This window comes from Hypanus sabinus, chromosome 9 (genome assembly GCF_030144855.1).
Source record: "Hypanus sabinus isolate sHypSab1 chromosome 9, sHypSab1.hap1, whole genome shotgun sequence".
In the NCBI taxonomy this organism is placed as follows: Eukaryota; Metazoa; Chordata; class Chondrichthyes; order Myliobatiformes; family Dasyatidae; genus Hypanus; species Hypanus sabinus.
The window spans coordinates 91,257,328-91,280,639 of NC_082714.1; the positions used below are offsets into that span (position 1 = coordinate 91,257,328).

General features: G+C 42.4%; 1 protein-coding gene across 5 annotated transcripts in view; it reads right to left on the reverse strand.

Moving 5' to 3' along the window:
- The window catches only part of cgnb (cingulin b), a 163,757-nt gene that overhangs the window by 35,906 nt on the left and 104,539 nt on the right, over positions 1 to 23,312 (reverse strand). For all 5 annotated transcript variants that reach the window (XM_059980176.1, XM_059980178.1, XM_059980179.1 and 2 more), the window contains 7 exons: positions 22,811 to 22,952; positions 22,289 to 22,501; positions 19,356 to 19,562; positions 16,516 to 16,620; positions 14,472 to 14,624; positions 13,319 to 13,489; positions 10,069 to 10,230 (listed from right to left, as the gene is read on the reverse strand). In XM_059980176.1, the coding sequence (XP_059836159.1) occupies positions 10,069 to 10,230; positions 13,319 to 13,489; positions 14,472 to 14,624; positions 16,516 to 16,620; positions 19,356 to 19,562; positions 22,289 to 22,501; positions 22,811 to 22,952 (1,153 nt within the window). The remainder of the gene's footprint in view (positions 1 to 10,068; positions 10,231 to 13,318; positions 13,490 to 14,471; positions 14,625 to 16,515; positions 16,621 to 19,355; positions 19,563 to 22,288; positions 22,502 to 22,810; positions 22,953 to 23,312) is intronic.

Sequence of the window (23,312 nt, forward strand, 5' to 3'; positions counted from 1 at the left end):
ATAGGCCTCCAGTCAATAGACAATAGGTGCAGAAGTAGACCATTCGGCCCTTTGAGCCTGCACCGCCATTTTGAGATCATGGCTGATCATCTACTATCAATACCCGGTTCCTGCCTTGTCCCCATATTCCTTGATTCCCCTATCCATAAGATACCTATCTAGCTCCTTCTTGAAAGCATCCAGAGAATTGGCCTCCACTGCCTTCCAAGACAGTGCATTCCAGACCCCCACAACTCTGGGAGAAGTTTTTCCTTAACTCTGTCCTAAATGACCTACCCTTTATTCTCAAACCATGCCCTCTGGTACTGGACTCTCCCAGCATCTGGAACATATTTCCTGCCTCTATCTTGTCCAATCCCTTAATAATCTTATATGTTTCAATCAGATCCCCTCTCAATCTCGATTCCAGCGTGTACAAGCCCAGTCTCTCTAACCTCTCTGCGTAAGACTGAAGAATAATCCTTCACCGTCATTGTCTGACTCCTTCCACCATCACCCTGGACCTCATGTAATCTAAGGGGTGTTGACAGGGGAAATGGTGAGGGGATGTTACTTCCTGTGGGAGAATCAATATTCAGGAGTTTAGTTTCAGAATGAAGAATGGTTGCACAAACAAGATAATGACAAGAAATGAGTTCTCTCAAAGGGTTGCAAATCTTTGTTACACACCTTCAAAAGTTGTGGAGGCTGAACCATTTAATATTTTCAACATAAAGTAGATTAGGATTTTTAAGATCCATAGTAAAGTAACTTTAAACCCAAAATCAGAATGCCAGAGCAGGCTCAAGGGACTATAATTTAACCTTGCTTCATTTTAGTCTGGACCACAGCAGTGTGTAAACACAAGGAAATCTGCAGATGCTGGAAATTTAAACAACACACACAAAATGCTGGTAGAACACAGCAGGCCAGGCAGCATCTATAAGGAGAAGCACTGTTGACATTTCGGACCAAAACCCTTTATCAGGACTAGGAAAAAGGTTGCCCTCACATCCTATTTAAATCTTTCCCCTCTCACAAACTTATATATTCTAGTACAAGACTTCCCTACCTTGGGTAAAAGACCTTGACTATTAACCTTGACCATTAACACAGCAGTATGTGTAGTGAAGGTGCTTGCTCCAACAGTGCTGTTGGGTTAAATTCCTGGGATTTAAACGAAGTTGTGCTGGTGTGACTGTTGTTGCTGATAAAATAACTAAAATAACTGGGCCCAGAAGAAACGCACTCTTACAATTCAAGCATGTTTTTATTTCAGTTGTGCACAAGAACAGCATAGTCCATCACTCACACTGTTATGAAGCCAGGACAGAAAACTGCTAATTTAAGACAGAATTGGCTCATCAATTAGTGATACTGATTATTTGGCAAGTTGGACGTTTGAATTCCTTACTTGCAGGCACCCCGTACTGTGTAAAGGGAAGCTATGTTGTTCTAGGTTAATTACACACTGCCACTAACATTCTCACATATCTGTCAGCGGTAAGGAAGTTTGGCTCCAGTTGTCTTACTTCAAAGATCTCCCTTGTCTGGGTTTGATTACGTACTCCCACAGTCATCCTTGCTTGGATGTTGTCTTTAACCCTTGCCTTACTGCAACATCCACATAACTTAAGAAACACTTAGATAGGCACACAAATGTCTGGAAAATGGAAGGATATGTTCATTGCACAGGCAATGGGGATTACTTAGGTTGCCCATTTGATTAGTAATTTAATTGGATTAGCACAACATTGCAGGTCAAGGGGCCTGTTCCTGTGCTCAAATGCTTTGTGTGTGACTGGGAGAGAAACTTGCAGATGACAGTGTTTTCCATAGTTACCTATCTTCTTGATCTTCAGAGTTGCTGGGGGTAGATGTTTGGGAAATGATGCTGAAATACACGGCAAAATTTCTGCCATGTATCTTACAGGCAATACATGTGGTAGCCATGATATGTAAGTGGTAAAGGAGGGGGTCAGTACATAAGATGATGGTTGTGGCTAAATACAGCTCCAACACCATATTCAAGTTTGCTGACGACTCCACTGTTGTGGGCTGTATCAAAGGTGGTAATGAATCAGCATACAAGAGGAAGATTGAAAATTTGGCAGAGTGGTATAATAACAACAACCTCTTATTCAATGTCAATAAAACCAAAGAACTGATAGTACCTTTCAGGATAGGGAAACCAGAGGTCCAAGAGCTAGTAATCATTAGCAGATCAGAGGTAGAGAGGGTCAGAAACTTTAAATTCCTGGATGTCATTATGTCAAAGGACCTGTTCTGGACCCACCATATCATTGCAAAGAAAGCACGACAGTGCCTCTACTTCCTCAGGAGTCTGTGGAGATTTGGCATGTCATAAAAAACCTTGGCAAATTTTTATAGATACGTGGTGGAAAGTGTGCTGATCGGCTGTATTACGGCCTGTTATGGGAATTGTGTTGTCTTTATGGCAGTTATTTAGTTTATAATATTTTCGCTTAGTTATTTAGTTTACTTAGTTATTTCGCTTATTTACTCAGCTGGTCTAGTATACCTAGATACTCCATCCGGGATTAGACAAATCGTGGACAAACTTCCATTTGGGCTGCAGGACAGGTGGCTGTCTGTTGCCCTAGAGTACAAGGAAGACCACGATGGTCGATTTCCTCCCTTTAAGCACCTCACTAGGTTTGTGTGCAGGGAGGCGAAGAAGCGAAACGACCCTAGCCTCGCGGGTCCAGGAAGCAGTACGATTGACACCAAGCCAGGTAGATACTCTTCGAATACTTTCAACACCAATAAACCCGTCTCAGTGCTCAAGACTGAAGCCTTTACAACCAACAACGACCCTAGCAAGTATTGTCCATTGCATAACAAACCTCACCCCCTCAAAAGATGCAGAACATTTAGGGAAAAACCCCTTGAAGAGAGGATGGCCCTTCTCAAGGAGAAAAGAATATGTTTTAAATGCTGTTCCTCTACCTCTCACCTTGCCAGAGAGCGTACGATCGCCGTGAAGTGTCCGGAATGTGATAGCACTAATCACGTTGGGGCCATGCATCCCGGCCCGTCACTGCAAACCGACAACGCTCCCTCACCCCCACAACAGGACGGCGGGGAGGGAGAGGCTCACTCCGGGACAACAGTTGTCAGCTCGAGCTGTACAGAAGTTTGCGGTCAAGCTCAGTCAAGCCGTTCTTGTTCAAAGATCTGCCTCACTAAGGTGTACCCTAAAGGAGCCAAAGACAAGGCCATCAAAGCCTATTTAATTCTGGATGATCAGAGCAATCGCTCACTAGTCAGTCCAGAGTTCTTTAAATTGTTCAACATTGAGATTGAGCAGTTCCCATACTATCTCAGAACTTGCTCAGGCAACATGGAAACCCAAGGAAGGAAGGCAGAAGGCGTCCAGATCGAGTCCCTGGATGGCAAAGTCGTCATCTGTCTCCCTCCGCTCTTAGAGTGCAATGAAATCATGAATAACCGCACTGAGATCCTGACGCCAAGTGTGGTGCTACACCAACCACATCTCCGCCACATTGCCAAACACATCCCAGAACTGGATCCAAAAGCAGAAATACTCCTGCTATTAGGAAGAGATGTTATCCGGGTGCACAAGGTTAGGCAGCAGGTCAATGGACCACACGACGCCCCCTTTGCGCAACGCCTGGATCTAGGCTGGGTGGTGATAGGAGAGGTGTGCCCTGGCAATGTACACAAACCAACGGTTAGCACACTCAAGACCAATGTGCTAGAGAGTGGCCGCCATTCAATTTTTCAACCCTGCACAAGTTCCATGTGCATTAAGGAAGCACAACAAGACGTTAACAAGCGCAAGGTAACCGACGAGATGCTGGGCCAGTCGGTCTTCGTTCAAACTGGGCACGGTAATAAACTTGCTCAATCAGCTCAAGATGCCATTTTCTTAAAAACAAAGGACACCAAGGTCTTCAGAGATGAAGCAAATAATAGGGTCACCCCATTGCCTTTCAGAGAACCACGCCAGCGCTTGCCAAATAACAAAGAGCAGGCAGTCAAGCAGTTCACGTCCTTACAAAAAACCCTGAAAAGGAAACCTGAGATGCAGCAACGCACCCGATTGACCCACGAGGTACTGTACACCCTAATGGCAGAGGTCCCAGCCATTATAAACGCATGACCACTCCTACCTGTGTCTTCTGACCCAGAAAACCCCTTCATACTCTCCCCATCAATGCTTCTTACGCAGAAGGCAGGAGCTCCCCCTCCACCAGGAGACTTCTCAGACAAGGATTTGTACACAAAGCAATGGAGACAAGTCCAAGCTCTGGCAAATCGGTTCTGGTCTCGTTGGAGACAGGAATATCTACCTTTGTTGCAACACAGACAAAAGTGGACAGAACCCCGCAGGAATCTTCAAGTTGGAGACTTAGTCCTGCTCAGGGACAAGCAAATTGCCCGCAACAGCTGGCCAATGGCCAGAATCACTGCTACATTCCCTAGTGGGGATGGACATGTCAGGAAGATCGAGTTGAAGACTACCGACCAAGGCGATGTGAAAATTTACCAAAGGCCAGTTACAGAAGTTATTCTACTTCTACCTAATGACTGATTAGAGACTAAGTTTTGTATTCTGTTCATTGTGACCTTGCGAAGGTCAGGCGGGGAGTGTGTTGTCTTTATGGCAGTTATTTAGTTTATAATATTTTCGCTTAGTAATTCATTTGTTAGTATTTTCTAGTTAGAGTTAGAAGTGTTTAAAGTATATTCATTGCCTGTAAAATATATCGGAATGCGATGACGTCACATCCGGTTTCGCCGCGTCTTGTGGGAAAATACCGGTTTGAGATCAACACGAGGGCGGGGGCTCACCACGAGGCAGACCCGAGCAGAAGTTGTTTTGCAAGCATTAGAAATCACAGTGAGAGCAACACTGTAAGTTAATAGATAATCGATATGTTGAATTAAAATGTTAACACCGATCCTGTTAAAAGTAACGATGGTCGATAATGTTTATGTTTTCGTTAGTTAAAGAGTTGCGGATAGTTTGCATTGAAGTGTATTTAAAGTAGTCAATGGCGTAGGTAAATTCTGCCTGTATACTGCACCTTAATGTAATGTAGTTATAGTTACTTTTACAAGTATTTACAATGGAAATGTGATATCAAGAAGGGAACAAATACTGTATCAATCTTGTTTTGTTTTATCAACAGTTTTCACCATATGTTAATGTGAAGAGTGAACAGTAAATGGTTAATCTTACTGCAACCTTGTTTCATTGACTGTGGTTTATCTCGGTGTTTAATTCGGCGTTTCCATTACACCCGAGTGAGAACGCTACAGGAATACTAATGCCTTTACACGGAAAATCTTGCAAAAGGAAGTGGACTTGACCCAAAACCCTCCCAACCGTTGAGCACGTCTACATGAAATGATCTTGAGCGACATTTGGAAGGTGGTGTGTGCTTTCACGCAGACCGTGGGCCCAGTGCATGAGTAAACAACAATCAAGATGAGCTCTTTTCCTACTAACTGTTCGACAAAGTTGAAATTTGTAAATTTACTTTCTTTATGATTGCATGTGGTGTATGATCTGTTATTTCTTGCTAACAGGTAATTGCAAGTGGGCAGCATTTACACAGTACTCACTCAGATTTTGGGGAATGTGGATGGCCTCCTCTACTGTCAAGATGAAGCCACACTCAGGTTGGAGGAGAAGCAACACCTTATATTCCGTCTGGGTAGCCTCCAACCTGATGGCATGAACATTGGTTTTTCTAACTTCCGTTAATGCCACTCCTCCCCTTTTTACCCCATCCCTGATTTATTTATTTCCCCCCTTTTTTTTAATCTCTCTCTGCTCATCACTCTTTGCCTGTTCTCCATCTCCCTCTGGTGCTCCCCTCCCCCCTTTCTTTCTCCCTAGGCCTCCCATCTCATGATCCTTTCCCTTCTCCAGCTCTGTATCCCTTTTGCCAATCACCTTTCCAGCTCTTAGTTTCACCCCACCCCCTCCGGTCTTCTCCTATCATTTCAGATTTCCCCCTCTTACTTTCTTTTCTTTCAGTTAGTCCTGACAAAGGGTCTCAGCCTGAAACATCAACAGTGCTTCTTCCTATAGATGTTGCCTGGTCTGCTGTGTTCCACCAGCATTTTGTGTGCATTACATCTGAGTGCAATGGTATTCCCAAGCCTCCACCCAGGACTTGCAGGAAAGCCGAGAGGAAGCTACTGACATGATGAAGGAAGCCCAGAGATGGAGGACCCTCATTGTTGCCCTAAACAGAAGTGGCGTAACAGGCAGCTCAGTCAGCTCATGAACCATTCAGAAACCTGGTGGTGGTGGTGAAGCTGTTTCTGAAATGATGACTGTGGGTCTTTAGGCTCCTGTACCTCCTCCCCAATGGTAGTAACAAGAAAAGGGCAGATCCTGAAATAGGGATGTTACCTTCTTGAGGCAGCACCTTTTGAAGATGTTCTCAATAGTAGGCAAGGCATGTTCTCAATGAAAGGCAAGAAAAGTTGATTATTGCTTAGAGTCCTTCATAATAATGTATTACCCTCAAGTAGATTGCAGGCAAGGAAATGCTTTGAAGTGTAATCACTGCTGTGATGTAGGCAAGGAGACAGCAATCCATGCACAGCAAGCTCCCACAGACAACAATGTAGTAATGACCAGACATCCTGCTAATTGGGTTTTTCATTAGTTAATGTTTGTAATCTGGGTACCACAAGACATCAGAGCAGAATTAAGCCTCTTGGCCCATCAAGCCTGCTCCACCATTCCATCATGATTGAATTAGGATCCCCCTCAACCCCATTCTCCTGCCTTCTCATAACCTTTAACTCCCTGACTAATCAAGAACTTACCAATCTCTGCTTTAAATACACTTAGCCTCCACAGCCATCTGCGGCAATGAATTCCACAGATTCATTCCCTCTGGCTCAAGAAATTTCTCCTCATCTCTGTACCCTCTGGTCTTAGACTCCCATGTTCACTGTCTAAGCCTTTCAATATTCAGTAGGTTTCAAAGAGCTTCCACCCCCTCCTTCATTCTTCTAAACTCTATTAAGTACAGGCCTAGAGCCATCAAATGCTTAAAGATTAACCCTCTCATTTCTGAAATCATTGTGAACCTCCTCTGCACCCTCTTCATTACCAACACATTTTTTCATTGATGAAGAGGCACAAAACTGCCCCACAATACTCCAAGTACAGTCTGACCAATGCCTTATTAAAGTCTCACCATCTTGTTCTATGGTCTTGTCCTCTCGAAATGAATGGTAACATTGCATTTGCCTTCCCTACCAACAACTCAACCTGCAGGTTAACCTTTAGGAAATCCTGCTCAAGGACTTGCAAGTCACTTTGCACCTCTGATTTTTGAATCTTCTCCGTTTAGAAACACCGACACCTGCGAACTAGTCACCAGCAGCCAACCAGAAAAGGCTCCCTTTATTCTCACTCAGAGTGAGAATAAAGGGAGCCAATCTTCTATCCATGCTAGTACTTGTCCTGTAATATCAGGCCAGGGACTCTTTTCTGGTTAAGTATTCTCATGTGTGGCATCTTGAGGCTACCTGAAAATCCAAGTACACAACTTCCATCCTTTGTCTATCCTACTTGTTATTTCCTCAAAGAGTTCCAACAGTCAGGCAAGATTTCCCCTTAAGGAAACCACGCTGGCTTTGCTTTATTTTATCATGTGCTTCCACGTACCACATTTATAACAATGGACTCCCACACCTCCCGAACCACTGTTCAGTCTAATGGGCCTATAATTTTCTTTCTTCCTCCTTCCTCCCTTCTTAAGAGTGGAGTGACATTTGCAATTTTCCAACCCTCTGCAACCATCAAGTCTACCAAGGCCAGTGTTTACTACTTCCCCCTTACCTACTATGAGGAGATGGTGATAAGTTGTCATCTTAAACTACTGAAGTCCTCCTGGCAAACGTACTCACATAATGCTGTTGGAAGGAGATTCCGGGATTTTGAGTAAGTGGCACTGAAGGAATGGCAATTCATTTCCAAGTCAGGAGTGTAAGTGCCTTGGGGGGGATTCTGCAAGTGAAGCTGTTCCCTTTTTCCACTTGTCCTTCCAAATTGTAGGTGGTGGAGGGAATGAGGTATTGATATTAAGGCTTAATATTGTACTGCAATAACTTTCCCACCCAACTTGGATAAATTCGTCCTTGTGAGGGCTGTAAACTGCAATCTCCTCTGAAGGTGCCCTGACAGTTTGATGTTCTGCATGTATAAATTCTCATTTGATTCAGTAAACAAAGTTTCTCCTCATCTCCCTGTACTGCACCTTTTCAGTCACTTTTATTCTTTGTTCTGTATATTGTTTTACCTTGGTGGAATGAAAGGCTGAATTGCTTGTGTCTGCACGCTGTCGGGAGACTATACCATTGATTGTTGGACATTGTCGCTCAGGGTCTTGCACTGTATATGTTTTTTTTTGAGTGAATATGTTTCTTTTGTTCTCTATTTTGAATTATGTTACTTGCTATATTGAATGCTTTGCACGTTGGCCCCAGAGGAAGGCTGTCTCATCCAGCTGCATCTAGGTATGGTTTGAATGATAGTTAAACTTGATTTGATTTTTGTAGCTCAATGGACTGTAATGATTTGATCTGAATGAACAGAATGCAAGGTAAACTTTTCACTGTATCTTGGTACATGTGACAATAATCAACCAATAGCAAGTATTTTGACAATGATCTCCTAGTTCTAGAAGGGGTATATTTAAAGCAGAGGTTGATAGGTGATTAGTAAAAGGGTCAAAGGTTACAGGGAGAAGGCAGAGGATATGGTTCAGAGGGATAATAATCAGCCACTATGGAAGACCAGAGCAGACTTGATGGACAAATTCTGCTCATGTGTCTATGGTCTAATACCTGCAAACAGCTCAAAAACTACAAAGGATTAACATACTTTCCTAGAATGATCAGATTATAGCTGCCAACCTTGTCTGGGACTAGAAAAATGTTCAGCAGCCATCTCCATCTTCAACCTCCTTCACCTCTCTGTCCATCTCCTGTGATCATCCAGCAGCCCGTTTCCCAACTTCACCCTTTTTCCGTTTCCCAACTTCACCCTTTTCCCCTCCCACTCACCCAGTTAATTCAAGTACTGTATCGTCTTTCCTCCATCCTCAGTCCACTAATCACCCAGGGCTCCTACCTTACCACTCTTCCTCAATTTTCAGTCTCAACACAGGGTCTCTCATCAGAAACCTCAACAATTCCTCCCTCCCTACAGATGTTGCTTGGCACACCAAGCTCCTCCAGCAGATTGTGTGTTGCTCCAGACAACATTCGTTGGATTTGCCGATGACAGACGTTATGGTTCTGAAAGCTAGGTGAGCGGTTGCAGTTTTCTGTTTGAACAATGTCAAAGTTGACAGGTCAGTGCTGCTCTCTAACGGCTGCAGGAACCCAGGCTCAATTCTGATGATGGGTGTTTTCTGCATATAGAGTTTGCACCTTCTGCTTGAGACTGTTTTTTCCTAGAGCTTCCGTTTCTTTTCACAGACTTGCAGGTTGGTAGAATCAGAATCAGGTTTATTATCACTGACATGTGCTGTGAAATTTGATGTTTTGTGGCAGCAATACACACCAAGACATAAATTGTTACAATAAGAGATTAGTGCAAAAACAAAACTAAGATGGTGAGGTAGTATTCACGGACTGTTCAGCAATCTGATAGTGGATGGAAATAAGCTAAAACACAGTGTCTTCAGGCTCCTGTACAGCTCCTTGATGGTAGCAATGAGAAGAGCGCATGTCCTGTGTGATGGAAGTCTTTAATGATGGATACTGCCTTTTTGAGGCAACGCCTTTTGATGATGTCCTCAAGGCTAGGGAGGCTGGTGCCTATGATAGAGCTGGCAGCGTATACAGCCTTTTGCAGATTTTTCTGATCCTGTGCATTGTCCACTCTATACCAGATAGGAATGCACCAGTTAATGGCTGCTATAAACCCTCCCTGAAATTGCAAAGGAATTAAAGAGGCATTTGGTAGGTGCGTGGACAGAACAGGCTACTGGATTACTGGAAAATAATAGGGAGCAGGGTTGGATCAAAAGGCCTCCTTGTATAAATACACAAGCAACTGACCTCCAGTACTTTTGCCAGCCTGGATTTGTCATCCTGGTTCCTTCGCTTGGTATCCATTTCCTGTTCCAAGCACAGCACCTTCTGTCCCAGCACATCTTTATCCAGCAGCGCACTCTCCTTTTCAGCATTGCTCTGTTGCAACTCCTGTTTCAAATGGCCAATCTGGAGGGATAAACACAACACCTTTCAGACAGACAGACAGACATACTTTATTGATCCCGAGGGAAATTGGGTTTTGTTACAGCCGCACCAACCAAGAATAGTGTAGAAACATAGCAATATAAAACCATAAATAATTAAATAATAAGTTGATCATGCCCAGTGGAAATAAGTCCAGGACCAGCCTATTGGGAGCAGCTGTAAAGTTTGATGGCCACATGCAGGAATGACTTCCTATGACGCTCAGTGTTGCATCTCGGTGGAATGAGTCTCTGGCTGAATGTACTCCTGTACCTAACCAGTACCTTATGGAGTGGATGGGAGTCATTGTCCAAGATGGCATGCAACTTGGACAGCATCCTCTTGTCAAACACCACTGTCAGAGAGTCCAGTTCCATCTCCACAACATCACTGGCCTTACGAATGAGTTTGTTGATTCTGTTGGTGTCTGCTACCCTCAGCCTGCTGCCCCAGCACACAACAGCAAAGATGATAGCACTGGCCACCAGAGCCTTGTAGAACATCCTCAGCATCATCCAGCAGACGTTAAAGGACCTCAGTCTCCTCAAGAAATAGAGACGTCTCTGACCCTTCTTGTAGACAGCCTCAGTGTTCTTTGACCAGTCCAGTTTATTGTCTGTTTGTATCCCCAGGTATTTGTAATCCTCCACCATGACCATACTGACCCCTTGGATGGACCCCTTCATTGTGCAATGCAATTAACAGCAAACACTGAAACTGCATCAAAGCTTTGCAACAAAAGAAAACTGGAAATGACATTTACAAGGAGATAGCCTAGTCCATCACAGGTGGATCTTTCCCCAAACATTGAGCACATTTAAATGGAGCACTGCCACAAGAAAACAGCATTCAGTTTCAACGAACCTCGCCATCCAGGCCATGCTCTCTTCTCACTACTACCAACGGGCAGGAGGTTCAGGAGCTTTAGGTCCCAACACCACCAGGTTAAGAACAGTTATTACCCTACCCAGGCTTCTGAACCAGCATGAATAACTTCATTTGCCACAACTTTGAACTGATTACACAACCTGTACTCACTTCACTTTCAAGGACCCTACAACTTGTATGTTCTGTTTTTGTTTTGTTATTTGCACAACTTGTCTTCTTTGGAACGTTAGCCGTTTGTCAGTCTTTATGTATAGTTTTTCATAAATTCTATTGTAGTTCTTTATTTTCCTTTATGAGAACTAAGTGACCAAAAAAAACTGGTTAAAAAGGTAGTACCATACAAAATAGTGGGGAAACTCAGGAAGGCAGGCAGCACCTATGGAGTGGAATAAACAGTTAATGTTTCGACAATGTAAACAACTATGTAATGCTAAAGAGGTTAAGTTTTAAGGAGCACCTTAGTGGAGAAAAAGAGGGGCAAAGAAGTTCTGGAAGGGAATTCCAAAGTTTACAATCTCAGTAGCTGAAGGCTTGGCTGACGACAGTGGAATGATCAACAAGAGGAGCAGAAGTTTGACATTCTGTCAGCCTTTTAATTAAATAAGGGATTAGGACAGGGAGGGATCTGAAGATGGGATGGGAATATTCTAAAATCATGACTGGGTGTGGGCCAGTGTTGATTGAACAGACCTTGTGAGAGCTGGGAGTTGGGTAGAGTTTACAGAGAATAGAAACAGACTGGCAGTCTAGTCTGAAGATAACAGAAATTATGTTTGATGTCTTTGACAGATGAACTAGGTAAGGCATGGTCACATAGCAGTTACTGTTAATGCTTTAGAGCGCCACCGATCCAGGTTCAATTCTCGCCACTGCCTGTAAGGAGTTTGTACATTTTCCCAGTGACTGCATGGGTTTGCTCCAGGTGCTCTGGGTTCCTCTTACGTTCCAAAAGCGTACGCATTAGGGTTAGTGAGTTGCGGGCATTCTATGTCGGCGCCAGAAGCATAGCGACACTTGCAGGGTTGCCCCCAGCACCTCCTCGGACTATGTTGGTCACTGAAACAAACAACTGCTTGTCTAGATGTACACGTGACAAATAAACCCAATCCTTATTCTCTCAAAATGTTACTTTTGCAGATGTTGCCTAAATTGTTGAATTTTTCAGTTTTACTGTACTTATTTCAGTGTCTTGTTTTACTACATTATCACACCACCCATTTGTTTACCGTGAAACTCTTGGGATGTTTGCTGTGAACAAGATAAATGTTATGCTAAATGCTAACTCTATTACCATCTAGTGGCAGGAACTGATCACTACTTCAAATATAATGGATCATTTCAGGCTACCAATTTCATCAAAAGTCCTTCCTGGGTTTTTATTTAGAGATACAGCATCACAACAAGACCCTCCAGCTCAATATGACACTACATCCATGTGACCAATTAACCTATGAACCATCGTCTTTGGAATGTGGGAGGAAACCAGAGCACCCAGAGGAAACATACGCAGTCATGAGCAGAATGTACAAGCAGGAGTGGGTATTGAACCCTGGTTGCTGGCATTAGGAGTTACACTAACCACTATGCTACTTGTGCTTCCAAGTCAGTTCCCTAGAATATGCTGAAAATTCCAACAAATGTATCCCTTGATTTCCAAATTCTTTTGTAATATTGTCGTTTTTGGTTCCCTGATGTAGTGTACAGACCAGAAACTACAACTGTTTATCTTTCCACAGATGCTGCCGAATCAGCTGAATGTTTCCAACATCAGATTTCTGGTATCTACATTTGACTTTTGCTCCTAAGTTAGCATGACATAGTTAGATTCAGCTTTTCATGTTGTGCTAGGCTGCTTCTCATTTCAGAATAGCTGAACTACTAATGTGTTTTGCTGTGTAGGCTCTTCAGCAAGATAGCAGTTCTACACAAGTTTTCAAAAACAAATACTACCAGACTCTTTAAAATGATCAACGCCTGGCTTTGAACGGACAGTACGTAAACAATGCTGGTCTTTAACCACATTAGTTGCTGACCACAAATTTTATTGAGATTCATTTATATCCACGTTCAGGGAATCCTTGGCACTAGCATGTCTTATAGGGAAACAGGCTCGCGAACAAAGATGGAAAGTGGCCTGCACCCCTGAGCAAACCTGGCTTGTACTAAAAGGAAAGGCTTGTACCTCATCTTGTTGTCTTTTGATGGTCATGTTTGCCTTTTCCAGTTCCAGTGTCTTCTCCTTCCCTTGTCTCTGGTGCTCAAGTAACTCGCGACGTGACTTATCTCGATGCTCCTCCAACTGAGACTGCAGTTTAACTACTGAACTTCCCGATTGCTCAGAGATGACTTCAATCTACGATGGGAAAAATCAAAAAGATTATTAGAGCAACCTGGCTACATCAGGGGATCAGCTTCTGGTCAACCAAGAGAATCTCAAGAAAAATTTAGTGGAATTCCTTTAAACTACTAAGATAAGGAAAAATGTGTTTCTAGTCACAGAAGGTCTGGGAAGCCTGAGGACTCAAGGTTTCTGATAAGATTCTGAAAAAGTAGAGGTATAAAGAGTTCTAAAGCAGAATGTATTTTGCCGTGCAAGTGATAGTGTTTAAGACTCAAAATATTGTGTTCTGTTCTGGTCACCTCATTATATAAAAGCTGTCAAAAGTTTTAGAAAGGGTGCAGAGATTTATTATGATGCTGGCTGAATTAGAGGGGATAAAATGAATTAAGCTGTCTTTCTTTAGAGATAAAGGGGATGAGAGGTAACTTGATAGAGATGTACAAGATGGTAAGAAGCATAGATTGAGTGGGCAGCCCAGTGTGGAGATAGTTAACACCAGAGAGTATAATTTTAAGGTGATTGAAGGAAAGTATGGGCATGGGATGTCACAAATAAATAAATAGTTTTTTGTTACATTTTCTTCCCCACAGAGAGCACTGGGTGTGTGAATCACCCTGCTAGGGTGCTGGCAGAGGCAGATACATCAGGGTCATTTAAGGCATATGAATGATAGAAAAAATGAGGGCTACTTAGGAGGAAAGGGTTAGATTGATCTTAAAATAGGTTAAAAGGTTAACAACATCATGAGCTGAAGGATCTGTGTGCTGTGATGTTCTGTGTTGCAGACTCATTGGCCTTTAAAATCATTTGCGTGAAACTTAAGTGTACGCATCCCTGCTTAGGCTAACTATCTATATTAATCTTTTTGCTGTCATTCTCAATGCAAACTTGCAATTACCAAAAGGTTAACCAGTGGGATCAATGCAAGCGTTTGAGCAGAGGACAAAGCAAAACTGCCTTTTTGAAAAAATTTTTCCCCTTCTCTTCTTTGTACCTCTTTCTGGAGCTTTTCAACCATTTTTTCCTGAAGCCTCTTCTGTTCTTCCAGTTCACTCTTCGCTTTCTTGAGCTGGTCCTTCTGCCTCAACTCATCTTGGAAACGCTCGTTCAACTGTTCGTAGTCTTGGGTCACTCTGCTCAGGTTCCGCTGTTTATTGAGAAGGCAGGGAAAAGAAAATGAAAAAAAGTAGCAGGACACTTCTCATGCTAACAGAGCAAGCTCAGCAATGAATACTTGAATGTACAAAATCCAGTGAATAGAATATTCCAGCTGCAACAGAACCTTTCAGACACGTATTTGAAATCATGGTCTAGAAAAGAAACGAATCCATTAGACCGTAGGACAAAGAAGCAGAATTCAGCCAAATTTCTTTAACCACCTGAGGAAGTAAAGACATTGGTGAGCTTTCTTGGCTGAAGCATCGACATAGTTGTGCCTCCACAGGTAATTGGCTCTAGGAACTTGAAGCTCTCAACCTCAGCACCACTGAGATAGACAGGAATATGTGTGCTGCTCCCTTTCCTGAAGTTAATGACCAGCTCTTTTGGTTTAGATCAAAAAACATATGAGCAGAATTAGGCTATTTGGCCCATTGAGTCTGCTCCTCCATTCCTTCATGGCTGATTTATTATCCCTCTCAACACCATTCTGCTGCCTTCTCCCCATCCTTTGACACCCTGACGAATCAAGAACCCATCAAGCTCAGCTTTAAATATACCCAATGGCTTGGCATCCACAGCCATCTGTGACAGTGACTTTCACAGATTCACCACCCTCTGGCTAAAGAAATTCCTTCTCATCTCTGTTCCAAAGGGATGCCCTTCTATTCTGAGGCTGTGTCCTCTGGTCCTACCTCTCCCTCTACTGGAAACAGCCACTCCACATACACTACCAAATGCATTGCTACCGGATACCTGGGATGGTGCAGCAGCTTCAGCAGAGCATCTGTCAGTGTTGACTTTTTGCGGTGCAACAGAAGTGGTGCCTGAGGAGCAAACACGAAGAAATCTGCAGATGCTGGAAATTCAAGCAACACACACAAAATGCTGGTGGAATGCAGCAGGCCAGGCAGCATCTATAAGGAGGACATCTCTGAGGACATGGTTTATGAGACTCACCATCATTTATGAGACTCATCTACTATTAATTGATGAGAAAGTAATTCTGAGATTAATTTAAGGTTCTCTGCTGTGAAGGATATGCTAAATGTTAACTAGTTATCTTCACTGCATGGAGGCACAACCGTTAGTGCAACGCTTTACAGCACCAGCTGTGAGATCAGGATCAATTCCACCTGCTATTTATAAGGAGTTGTTCATTCTCCCTGTGACCGTGTAGGTTTCCTCCCACATTCCAATGATGTATGGTTTAGGGTTAATGAGTTGTGGGCATGCTATGTTGGCGCTGGAAGCGTAATGACACTTGCAGGCTGTCCAGCACAATCCTTGCTAATTTGATATGATGCAAATGACACATTACACTGCATGTTCGATGTACATGTGATAAAGAAAGCCAATCTCTTTATATTTTTTTAAACGCAAGTTAAAATATTCCAATAAATGTTTTGCATTCAGAAAAAAGCATTTACAACAATTCTTTCTATGTTTCAAACTGGATGCTGAAATGTGCTTTCCAGCCAAGTATAATGATATGGAGTCATCAGAAAACAACTGTCTACACAAGCTAACAGTAACGTCGTGATGACCACATCAGCTTTTATAATCTCAGTTGAGGGATAAACCTCGGGCCCAGGAAATTCAGGAACTCTCCCCTGGCTCTCCTTCAGAACAGTGTTGTGGGTTATTTTACATCCACTTGAGGGAGACAAGGACATTGGATGAGTGCCTCACCTGAGCAGTACCTCTGACAGTGCAGTGCTCCCCCAGTACTGTAGTGCCAGTTGTTTTGTTTGGAATTTTAGGAAAATAGACCAGCAATGTGACATGAAGCCAGCTCCAAGTTGAACGTGGGTCTCAACAAGGCGCAGTTAACCAAGCTTTAGAGTATGTCAAGGATTCAGAGACAGACAATGCTATACCTGTGCTTCTTCCAGACGGTTTTCCAACACTCTCTTTGCCACAGCTGCTTCCTGTTCCTGGTCAGTGACTTCGCCCAGAGACTCTTCCATCTGCTTTCGCTCCACCTAAAACAGGCAGGATACTAACTTATTTGGATACTTATCAGTGACAGCCATTCAAAACCTCTGAAGTTATCTGGTTATTCAAATAGACAATAGTTGAACTGAGTTAAGTCATTTGCCCACCTTAGAACATAGACCACTAAAGCACAGTACATTTCCTTTGGCCCACGTGCCAACCTTTTGATCTACTCTAAGATTTATCTCACACTTCCTCCTATGAAGTCCTCCATTTTTCTATCAGTCATCTGAATCATTTAATTGCCCCCAATATATCTGCCTCTACCACAATGTTCTATGCACTTGCCAAACTCTGTAAAGAACTTACCTCTAACATCCCCTCTCTGTTTTGCTCCAAACACTTTAAAATTATGCCCCCACGTATTAGTCATATGCAACCTTTTTTCTGGATCTCTTTGCATCCGTACCCAATAAAAGTCAATCAACCTCCAGTTTAAAATCTCCATCCAAATCACAGCCATAAAAACTTAATCTAGGGCCAAGCCCTTCAAGGATGACACCAACAACATTTATAGAAATGATGTGATTTCACTGGAGAGGTTGTAGAGAAGATTTACAACAACATTGCCAAGAATGGAAAATTTTAGCCAACAGTTAACCATATAACAATTACAGAACAGAAATTGTGGCTAGTTTTGTCTGCACAGAGGGAGACAAAAGAGACTCAACAAGGTTAATGGAGAACTTATTGAATTTTCAAAATTCTTTTGGGAAAAAAATCTACCTATCAAATCCCAGTATCCTACCTTACCTATCACCTCCCCCACCTTAGTTTGGCATCTTTCCCCTACTTTCCCAGCCTTGATAAAGAGTCTCAGTGCAAAACATCAGCTGATGAGAGATGACAAGACAGGGGTGTACAAGATGAAAAGAGGCATAGATTGAGTGGACAGCCAGAGACCTTTTCCAAGGGGTGGAAATGGTTAATGATGGGGCTTAATTTTAAAGTGATTGTATAGGGGGAATTTTTTTGTAAAAAAAATAAGTTTGTTAAAAGAAAAGCTAAAAAAAATACACAGAACACACTGCCAGAGGTGATGGAAGAGGCAGATACATTAGGGACATTTAAGGAACTTTTGATAGATACATAGGTAATAGAAAGATGGAGGGCTACATAGGAGGAAAGGGTTAGATTGATCTTGGAGTGGATTAAAAGCTCAGCATAGCATTGTGGGCTGAAGTGCTGTGCTGTGCTGTGATGTTCTATGTTCTACGGGAGGGTGATCTACAAGGTTATGATTAATATTATTGGTTCAGATGGTTCATATTTTTTCTCTGTTATGCTTTTCTGTTCTCTGTGTAAGCTGCTTGTTTGGATTACCGTTGAAGGTAAGAGATCAGAGAAATGTGTGCCATCCAATGGGGATGAATGCAGTCGGGGGGTGGGGGTGTTTCGCTGGTGAGGGTCACTAAGGTTGGGCTTGGGGCTTTTCAGAAAGGAGAAGAGAGAGACGCCGGAGAGATGATGTCAGAGGAGTGGGGCCAGGATTCGATGAGGAGGAGGAGGCTCGGTGAAGAGGAAACCGTGAGCTCCAACTTGTGCATATTAGACTGTTTCATTAAAATGGGCCCTTTTCTTTTTTGCTTTTTCTTTACTAACCCTTCAGTCAAATTAAGAATTATAAAGCTAAATATTTTGTGGTGTACTGTCTGTTATTTCATGGTACTGATGAGTAACAGGTAAAAAAAAAATCACACAGCATACACATAAACAGGGGAATTTGGGGTATCAAGATACTCCAATCTCCCAGGTTTGGTGGGGCTGGAGGGTGTACAGCCGATGGAACCAGAGGGTTACACTGGTGAATTGGTGAAGCAAGTAGCATGAAGAATAGGGGAAAGCCTCACTGGTGAATACAATATTTGACAGGACAGACATACGGGAAAAGTAATTTTTTCATCTAGTGGTGAGCCAGTCAACATTCCCATTCTCTAAAGCTTCTCCACAGCTGTAAGGTACAGTCAGTAACATCTTGGAAAAATTACTTTTGCCTCTGTGCAACTCCAAAATATTGAGAATCTCAACATTCAACGTAAAATCAGATCGCTTGACTATTATTGGTCATATTATTGGAATAATCCACTACCCAAGATATTTACCACCTCTGTACTGGCCCTCCATAGCAATAGCATAACATCTACTGAATGCAGTGAGGCAATTTGCCAAAGTCAATGTCTCTCAGTCCTACTAATTCCACCATTTGGGGGACAAGTGCAGTAGGGCGTGGAAACACACCACTTGCAGGTTCTCTTTCAAATCACACACTACCAGACATGAAACATGTTATCATTGTTAAAATCCAACTACTCCTAACCCGATAGCACAACATCCCCACCACAAGCACTGCAGCAGTTAAAAGATGGTAAGAACTAACCACATCTTCTTAGGGGTCAATAAAGGTCAGAAAATAAGTCCCACGTTTACTACTGGTGTCAACATCATACAACTATCAAGATCTCTTCAGGGTCTTTTGCTTTACCTTGCATGGTGGTGGGGGAGTGCCGGGGTATCAGTGCTTCTGCAAGTGAGAGAGGGTCAATGTTTCTGCTGCTTCTTGTTGATGGGGGTAGGGTAGGTTTCAGGGTTCTGATGTTTCTATCATTCATTCTGTGGGGTTTCTTGTTTTGTGGATGTCTGAATATATACTGTATACATACTCGGATATTAAATTGAACTATTTGAATGTATTAAATTAGAAAAGCGTTTGCTGTTAAATTACCTCAAGCCTGGCTATTTTGTCTTTCAGCCTTGATTCAGAGCTTCGAAATTCTTCAAGCATGTCCTTGCATTCTCCCATTTGGAAGTCCATCTGAGAAATCCTCCTCTTCAGGTCCTCATTATCCTGCCTCAGTTGTTTCAGAGTAGAATCGGCTGCTTTCTTCGCCTGTTCTGTAACTCCCTTTTCATTTACTAGGTTTATTTTCTCCTGCAAGATCAAAAGAAAACAAAACACTTTCAAACATGGAAGTTTTGACTGTGAACAGCTGTTTTAGTGACTGGTTGGAATTGGATTGAAATTTATTGAATCCTACATTTTATGTAGAGAAAACAGGTCCTTCCAACACATTGATACGTGCACGCCAGCAACCTGCCTATTTAACCCTAGCCTAATCACAGGACAATTTACAAAACCAAATAACCTACTAACCGAAATGCCTTTGGATTGTGGGAGGAAACTGGAGCATGCGGAAAAACCCCTCTCATTCAAGGTGAGGATGTACATACACCTTATAGACAGCATCAAAATTGAACTCCAACACTCCGAACCGTAATAACATCGTGCTAAATGCTATGCTACCATGTTGCTACCTATTGCGGATCTTCAACACCACTAGGCTCTGCCACAGTTCAGGATAACAGTGAAACTATTAGCTTTGATTTCTGATCTATTGAAAGGCAACAAGCAGGCAAAATTGGAGAGATCATCTCTCTTAATTAAAAGTGACTTTTTACAACATTTTGTCAAAAACTGTAAATTGTAAAGCTCAAGTTCAAGTTTGTCATCCAACTGCACATCATACAAAACAACGTTCTCACAATACCTTCATCACACACAGCACATAAAATGAAATATTACCACAAATAAGTTAGCAAAATATAATTCAAAATGCTTGTGAAGTGCACAGAACAGGTAAATAGTAAAGAGTTCAGTAACAATAAACAGCTCACTATCCTAGTGATGAGACCTCTGTGGTGGCAGCTGAGCTCTACTTTTACCATTTTCCCTACCCCAATGAAGCTATATTTTATACTTATTTAAAGAAATAGCATAGAATAGACCTTTTCAGCCCTTTGAGCAGCACCATCCAGCAACTCCCGACAACCATGATTTAACCCTAACCTAATTACAGGACAATTTACAATGACCAATTAATCTACCTGGTATGTTTTTAGACTGTGGGAAGAGGAAACCGGAGCACCCGGAGAAAACCCAGCATTCTAACGGAAGAGCGTACAGAGACTGCCTACAGAGGATGCTGGAATTGAACTCCAAACTTTAGATACCCTGAGCTGTAACAGCATTTTGCTAACTACTATGCTATTTAATTTAATGCTCCACACTTACAGCTGATGCCAGAAGTTCAAATCTCACTACTAAGATTCTACAATGCAGGTGGAGATACTTTATCTCACCCCTCTGCATTCTGCCGCTTTCCCTTACCATCCCTCCTCCCCTGCTCCCCCCCCCCCCCCACACACACACACACACACACACTAACAAAGTGACTTGCCTGTGAAGCTACAGGACAGTCTAACACAGGATTGAATATTTAGCCCATCATCCCAATCCCTGCTCTCTGAACTCATTAGTCCTACACGTGTATTTTATACTTCAATACAGTTTTCACAGCAACCCCATTTTCCCACTCCTCTGTTGTTCCTCCGAAGCCCTTATAATTTTGGTTTGACAAATATTTGTGATATATACATTTTGTTTTAAGTTATTTTGCTCTGGGACCACTTATGACTGTGTAGCTATGCACAGCTCCAATGCCATATTTAATTTTGCTGATGACACCTCTGCCAGGGGCTGAATCAAAGGTGGTGACAAATCAGCATATAGGAAGAAGATTTAAAAACCTGGCTGAGTGGTGCCTCAACAACAATCACTCAGTCAATGTCAGCTAGGATCGCAGATCAGCTTAGATCCTGACTTCAGGAAGCTGGAATTTCACTTTCCTGCTCACCTAAAGCTCCTACTACTTCTTACAGATTTAAATGTACTTTGATATCTGTTCTGATACCCCTATCTGATTCCTCTCCAAGGAAAGTTAGGAAACCCCTAGGAACCAACTTATGTACAGATCCTCTTGCACCTGGCATTTCTTTATGTACAATCAGTCTATGTACATTAGCTAATCTTATGTATATATAGCCACACTCAACGTGTATTTTACAGCATTATTTTTACATTTATTGTGTTTCTTCTATGCTGCATCAGATCTGGAGTAACAATCACTTTGTTTTCCTTTATACTCGCATACTGAAGAATGACAACAAAAAATTTTGAATCTTGAAACATCCTTAGGTGTGTTGGTTGTTAATGCAAATGATACATTTCATTGTTTGTTTCCATGTACATGTAATAAATAAATATGAATTGAAAAGAGATGTTTCACAACCTTAAATAAAGTACCATGAAAATTTAAGATGCACACACTGCATGCAGCAAGTGCTTTCACATGACTCAAGTCATGTTCACAATAAAACTGATGGCAAACATGGGATCCTTAACACACACCAGGACTAGTAGACAAAACTTTCCCAGTAAAGATGTGCATTCTGAGAAAAGCTGGTCTGAGAAGATCATCTGCTAGACCACCTTCACAAAATCTGCTGAATGAGCACTGCTTGACCGGTTGTGATTTTCTTTACTTGTGGCTATTTTTTATTTGGAGATACAGCACAGTAACAGGCCTTTCAGCCCAATGACACCCATGTGACCAATTAACCTACGAAACTGTAGGTCTTTAGAATGTGGGAGGGAACTGGAGCACCTGCAGGAAAGCCACACAGTCACAGGGAGAACGTACAAACTCCTTACAGACAGCAGCAGGAATTGAACCCAGGTTACTGGCACTGTAATAATGTTATGATAACTGTTATGCTCCATTGGAGAATTTAAACATATTGGTTGCAAGTGAAGCTCACCTCTGCCATGAGGTCGCAGTTCTTCCTGAGCATCTCCACTTCCTTGTGATGGTTTTGTTTTAACTCTTCCAGCACTTTGCTATGATTCGCTGCCTTTTCGTTATTTGCCTCCTTCAGTAAACTTAATTCCTTCTCTTTTTGTTGAATTAATGCCTCGTGGTACTCAATGGAAGCAGTCTTCTCCTTTAGTTCCTTCTTTGCTTTATCCAGTTCCTAATGCAGAAGAGATATGATCATGTATTACATCAGGCCACTGGAAAACTTGCAGTTATGGGGTATCTGCAGTAGTGACAATCTGAAAACAATACTTTTATTTTTAAGTAACACACAAATGAGCTGGAGGAATCATGTGAGGCCAGCAGGATTTATGAAAGGAAACAGTTGGCATTTTGGGAAGAGTCCAGAGAGGAGTCTTGACCCAAAACAGACTGTCCATTTTCCAAAGCTGCTGAAAAGATTCCACCAGCTCCTTTGCGCATTGCTCCAGATTTATAGTAGCAGCAGTATCTTGCGTCTTCATACTTTTTTAAGCGCCTCCATCCCAGCAATGTCTACTGAGGTCTTTTTCACATGGTCCACCTCGCCTTGCAGCATAGAGTAACGATCTCGCAAATCTCGAAGTTCTTCGTCATATTCTTCCTTCTCCATTTTCATCTGCATTAGTCTGGGATTTGGAAATAGCAATAAACGATAAAGATTAGCTTTGTCACACATCCATCAAAACATAATGAAATGTGTCATTTTGCGTCAATGACTAACAGCCTGAGGATTGTGCCGAGCAGCCCATAAGCGACGCCATGCTTCTGGCACTACAACTCTCTAACCCTAACCCACGTCTTTGGAATGTGGGAGGAAACCTACGAATTCGAGGGGAGAATATACAAAGACCTTACAGGTAGCGATGGGAATAGAATCTCAATTGATGATTGCTGGTGGCAACTGTGCTAACCTCTATGCTTAATCAAAAGATTTCATTCTACCCATATACAGAGCTTGCACCTCAGCATCCACCTGTTCAATCCCA